This window comes from Curcuma longa, unplaced genomic scaffold, assembly GCF_044706935.1.
Source record: "Curcuma longa cultivar G26 ecotype Majalengka, Jawa Barat unplaced genomic scaffold, ITB_CL_G26_1.1 contig_19889, whole genome shotgun sequence".
In the NCBI taxonomy this organism is placed as follows: domain Eukaryota; kingdom Viridiplantae; phylum Streptophyta; class Magnoliopsida; order Zingiberales; family Zingiberaceae; genus Curcuma; species Curcuma longa.
Genome location: NW_027431223.1, coordinates 10,167 through 16,219, shown reverse-complemented (window position 1 = coordinate 16,219; position 6,053 = coordinate 10,167). Strand labels below are relative to the sequence as shown.

Sequence of the window (6,053 nt, the reverse complement as noted above, 5' to 3'; positions counted from 1 at the left end):
AGGCATTTTTGAGCTATCTTCTCCCTCTTAGCCGAACACCCCTTTTCTTCCTCCTCCTTATTTTGGTTGAATCTCCTTGTGTGGCTAGCACCACAAAGGTGATTCTTCTTTGAAGCTTGAGATCGTTTTCGTGTGGATACACATAGAGGCACGAACGCTTGAACGTGCAAGAGATCCGACGAACCGAGGATGAGCGGGATAAGTGAAGGGCACGCTTAAGGTATAGATCTATTAGATAGATAAATCAAACTTCATACGAGTTTTCTTTCACATGGATCGCTCATTAGGATCCTATTTTCACTGTAAATTTTGTTGTTTGTCGCATAGGATTCTCTACACCATACTGGTAAATGATAAAGAAATAAAAAAAATGATAGAAGAAGTATTTTTATTAACTTTTTAATAAAGATTTAGGTTATCAACTTAACTTAGATAATTTAAATAGGTTAAATGAATATAGAAATTTAAATTTTCATCGTAGAATTCAAACTTTAGAAATAGAAAAAGTTTGAAATGGATGAAAAATAGAAAAGTAATTGGACCAAATGATATTCCAATAGAGGTATGGAAGTACCTAGAGCAACAAGGTATTAAAAGGCTTATAAAGTTATTCAACCTAATATTAAAAACTAAAAAATACTCGATTAGTTGAGGGTAAGTATTGTAATTCTCTTATACAAGAATAAAGGAGATATACAAAATTATGCAAAGTATAAGGGTATTAAACTAATGAGTCATACCATGAGACTTTGGGAAAGAGTATTAGAGAAAAGACTAAGAAAGGAGATTGTGGTAACTGAAAATCAATTTAGATTTATGCCTAGAAGGTAGACAATAAAAGTTATACATCTTCTCAGACAACTAATTGAAAAGTATCGAAATAAAAGCAAGACTTACCTATGATATTCGTCAACCTAGAAAAAGTTTATGATAGAGTCCTAAGGAAAATTTTATGAAGAATTCTAGAAAAAAAAGTATTAGCATAGTATGTATTGAACTAATTAAGGATATGTATGAGAATGTAATAACAAGATAACAAGAGTGAAGACTTCAGATGAAGTAATCAAAATATTTCTCATAAAGAAAGGATTACAATAAGGATCAACTCTAAGCCTCTATCCTTTTACACTAATCATGGACGAACTCACTAGACACATTTAAGATATGGTACCACAGTGCATGTTATTTGTAGATGATGTTATTTTAGTGGATGAGACACATAAAGGAGTATATGATAAACTCGAATCTTAACTGAAAATACTAAAAGTGAAAGGTTTTAGATTAGTATAGGAAAGGTTTTCATATAGAAGAAACATAGTAGGTAGACAACAATGAACCCCTAAACATGCAAAATACTAGATGGGTTAGCGAAGGAAAGACATTTTTTCATAAAGCACCATAACTTCAACTCTTCTATTAAGATATGGGGTGTGAAAACAAGACGCAAGAACTATACTTGATGCTTATATAGTTTCATTGAAAGAGAGGATGGGGGTGGGAATGTTATCATTGAAAAAGCTAAAACTACATGCTCCATTGTATTCAATATTCATAGGTCTTTACCAATTAACTCTGAACAGTGGAATGTAGCTTTGACAAAAGATGTGATTTTTAAGGCTCTTAGAAAATTAGGAAAGTTTAAGATTCCGAAGAGTAGATTCCTTGTCATCACTGATCAATATGGGAAAGAATTCAGTCGATGCTCTTATGTGATTTCACTGAAGCTTTTAATTGATTCCTTATCTGTAAGTACAAAGATTGATAATGATAAAAGATTTGGCATTAGGAAGTCCTTCAAATTATTCAATTGGCAGCTGATAAATGAGTTTTTTCAAGCAGGCAGCGTGCAAATGGAATCCAAGTCAACTTTGTCGGTGAAAATAGCAAACGATAAGTTTTTCCCCTTCAAATTAGTCGGTGAAAATATATAGCAGTTCTAGGAGACTAATTCCTAGCTTAATTCTAAAGCTTAAGTGCAAAGCAAGCCAATTCTTTTCCTTTTTGTCCCAATTCTCAATTCGTTGGCCATCATCAATGACAATAATATATATTTTGATAACCTTTATCCAAACTAAATAAAGAATATACATACCAAAAAAAGAGAAAATTTTCACTCTATGATCAAACAAAAATATGAATTACACTGTGGCTGATGACAACTAAGACTGCAAAAGAATAGGATTAATCCCCAAAATTTAGTCCAAACAAAACAAATTAAACATAACCTTGTTCCCAGTCCTCACTGCACAAGAGATTGATCTATATATATATATACACGCGGAACCATCAGAACTTTACATGCACCATAACAAGCGCACATTAATAAGACATGAGTAGCCTTAATTAAGAAGATCGTTGAGGCACCTCAAGTTCTCATCAAAACTCATGACTCTTCCATGGCCGTTCATGGCGGTAACAGTTAAGTTGTTGAACATGGAGTTATCCGGGTGATCAATAGTGAGATCCGTGTTCTGCAAGGGGCAGCTCCAATACGGCTCGACCTTGCACTGCTTCTTCATGCTGGACGACGATGCGCCATCGTTGTTGACTTCATCTTGGTGCAAGTCGCTTCCTGGGTTGGCGACGAGTGAGTAGTAATTAGAGGGTTGGTTTTGGAGGTTCAGAAAGAGTTGTTGTTCTATCTCGTCCATGCCCAGCATAGTGGAGAAGCTCGTCACCGTCGGAGGGTTTACCTTGAAATCGTAAGCTTCATCATTGTCGATCAAGTTTGAGCTAGGGAGATGATCCAGCAAATCAGGAAGGAGTTGATCATCTCCAAAAGAGTAGATCCTCTGTAAGCCACGCGCAGCAGACACTTCTGGGCGTTCCTTTGACTGCCCAGAGTTCTTGTTCAACACCCTACAAACAGCCCATTCATCCTGCACCAGTAGAATTCTGAACATTTTACACCACAGGAATAATCCGAAACTAATGATCAAGCAAAACATGGCGTGGTGATATTACTAAATTACCTTCGCAGATTTGGGGAGGTGGGGGACAGAAAATTTGCCTTCGAGCCGGAACTCATGCATCACCCAAGTGGTCTTCTCTCCCTTGGGAGCCCTTCCCTTGTAGAACACAAGAGTCTTCTTGAAGCCCACAAGGACACCTTTTCCCTTGTAAATCTCCTTATCCTTTCCCGTGGCTTTCCAGTAGCCAGCCTCTGTAGCCCTGTTGGTCCTCATCCCAGTTGGGTACTTTTTATCCCTGTGGCAGAAGAAGTACATCTCCCTCCCTCCCATCTTTGCCTTGTCTGGTTTCATTATCGCAGAGAAAGATTAGAAATCTGATCAATCGATCGCAAACAGAGAAAGAAAGAAAAAAAAAGGAAGCAAAGTAGTTAGTAGTTACTTGGAAGATCCCATGGCTCAGACTTTGTTCAAGTCCACCTCGCCTATGGCAACTGCAGTGAAGGAACGGTCGAGGATCTTTGGTGCGAGGTAGTGAGTGATGATCTCTTCATTTGTGGGATGGAACCGGAAGCCCGGGGGCAAAGCTAAGCCCTCCTCTTCCATGTCGTTGCAGCCACCCACGTTGCGCTTTAAGATTTTTCAAGACCTGAAAAAGCAACACAAATCCCAAGAACAAGGAAATCAGACAAAAGGGCTGTGATTTGGAGGAGAGTTTAAGAAAGAAGAGAAATTGGAGATAGAGGAGAAGCTTGGAATAGTTTAAGAAAGAGATTGGAGATGGAGGAGGAGCTAAATAGAGAGACGTGATGGTAAAAGGCACTGAGTCAGTTTTCTAACGCTGCATTCCTGCTGGCATTGGCGTCATCCCCATAATATTCTATTCCTGTTGTACTATTTAATAAGCTTGTTTGCTCTGGTCATTCTCCCTCGGTGTCACAACTCATCTTTTTCTTGGTAATTTCAGCAGTTTCCAGGAATCAACCGCTCCTCGTTGAAATCGACATCTCCATCATTAGCAAGCAGATACAGATTAAAATACTATGGTCAAGTGCAGAATGATGGAACGGAGAATTTTTCTTTTTCGTTTCCTCAACCGTTCAAACTCTAGAATCATTAAAACTTTGAAAAGATATTTTCTTTGAAAGCTTATGGCACCCTGCAGACATGTGCTTGGCCATGGAAAAAGTTGACCAATTCACAAGGCAAGCGAATCAAATTGATCACGAGCCAAGGCGTAGGCAAATTAAAATTAAAGGAGTAGCTACATATGGCTTCGTGATTTGATTAATTAGTCGGCTATTTGAGTTCCCGCAGTACCATTCCAACAACGTTAAAAGTTTCTCAGGGCACATGATTTGGAATATGTCTAACGACAGATAAGACCACAGAATAAGACTAGCGATATTAAGGAATTAATTAATTGCCCATGCTAAGGGAGGGTACGTCAACTAAAAGATAGATAGATAGATAGATAGGAATCTACTAATCTTAATATCTAAAGTGCACATCTGGAATGCATTGTGGGGCCTGGCCCAGACTTAGTTGTAGGCGTGTGGGGTCAACGAAAGATAGGATGGATGATGGCTCACTCAGCTCAATAATAATGTGGTGCAGTACAAGATTGGCCATAATAATACATCTCCTATCAGTTCTGTCAGTTTCATTCCCTCTTCTGATTGATACTTGACTCCTACAGGCTGGGGCATGAATTCAGACCCTGCGCAAGCAGAACTATTTCTCTCAGCTCTTAGTTAATGCAACGATTTACCAAAAAGGTCCATTTAGATTTCAAAAAGTGCCAAATCACACGTATCATATTTTGTATTTTATCAAAAACACACACTTCTTTTCTGAAATACCTTTCTCATCTACTACCGTCACAAATCAAAATATAAAAATTTAATTATTTTATCAACAACTTTAAAAATCTCAACTTTATATTACATTAATATTTTCACTCTCAATTACCTCTTTAATTTATCTATATATATATTTTTAATTTATGAATATTTTAAATCCATTAATAACTTTTGATAAAAAAATTATCTTAAAGAGCTCAGATTTGATTTAAATTTGCATTGTTACATTTCTAATGAGCATGAGTTTATCCATATTTTTATTTTAAAATATAGAATCTTAATAAAAAAATAAAAAACTAAAAATTACAAAAATAATTTTTTTTCTTCTATTTTAAATAGCTAATTATTATAAGAGAAAAAAGAAAAAAATAAAAGGAAAACAAGGGAAAAAGAGAATAAAAAATAATCTAAAATAGTTTTAAGTAGCTAAAAAAGTGAAAGATGAAGCAGTTTGAACCAATAGGTTCTTTTCATTTTCTTGAGTTTTACTATGACTAAAAACTTGTTCCGGCCAAATACCGTAGAGGATCAAGCCACCAGTCAACGGACCATCTGACGCAGGCGATTCCACAATCTGGTTGAGCTAAGGGCGCCTTGGATACCTTCGATTGAGAGAGTCCTGAAACACACTTCGCAGGAGAGGTTAGAATGGCGTCCCGGAGGATCTCGATAAGCCACTTCGACGCTCAAGTTAGGATTTTGATCGGAAAAGGTGAAAAGCAGTAAGAATAGAAATAAGAGAGTTCTTCCGACACTGACCTCCTGCATGGCGATGAGTTACTCTTTTTATAACCAACCTTTGGGTTTCGTACGGGAAGGTGGCTGTTATGCGCCTCGGGCCCACACACGATCACCAGAAGAACCTTCCCTTTGTCTCCTCTATTCTAAGCTATATGCATAGGGGAAACTCATAGGGGAACCCGAGCTTGATTTCCCGTATCTTTTTTATGGTAATGCGTGTAAACCACGAGGTTAGAGGAGGAAGCCACGTATAAGGACGGAGAGCGCCATTAATGCGGTGGAGAGCGCTATTAATGCGGCGGAGCAACGAGGACTGGTGCCAGAAGAGATTGCGTCTGGACGACAAACTAGCTCCTTCCCCTTTCAGTGGTGGCGACGGTGGTCGGTGTCAGAAGATCAAGGTTAGGGTTAAGGTCTATCCGAATAGAGGCGGAGTGGCTAGGTTTATAGGCGGAAGTGACAAAGATAGGACGAAACTCTCTGAAAGGGAGACTCCTTGACGTCGACGCTTGGCGCCAGGGAGCTAGTTGAACACTCTCCC

At 38.1% G+C, this 6,053-nt stretch overlaps 1 protein-coding gene across 1 annotated transcript; it reads right to left on the bottom strand.

Annotated features, from left to right (window-relative positions):
* Positions 1-2,089: 2,089 nt before the first annotated feature.
* On the bottom strand, positions 2,090-3,544 carry LOC141817270 (NAC domain-containing protein 100-like). Its single transcript, XM_074704948.1, is given in 5 exon segments — positions 2,090-2,572; positions 2,694-2,879; positions 2,973-3,253; positions 3,352-3,376; positions 3,378-3,544. Coding segments are annotated over 5 exon segments (687 nt in total). The 5' UTR covers positions 3,516-3,544; the 3' UTR covers positions 2,090-2,515.
* Between the last annotated feature and the right edge of the window lie 2,509 nt (positions 3,545-6,053).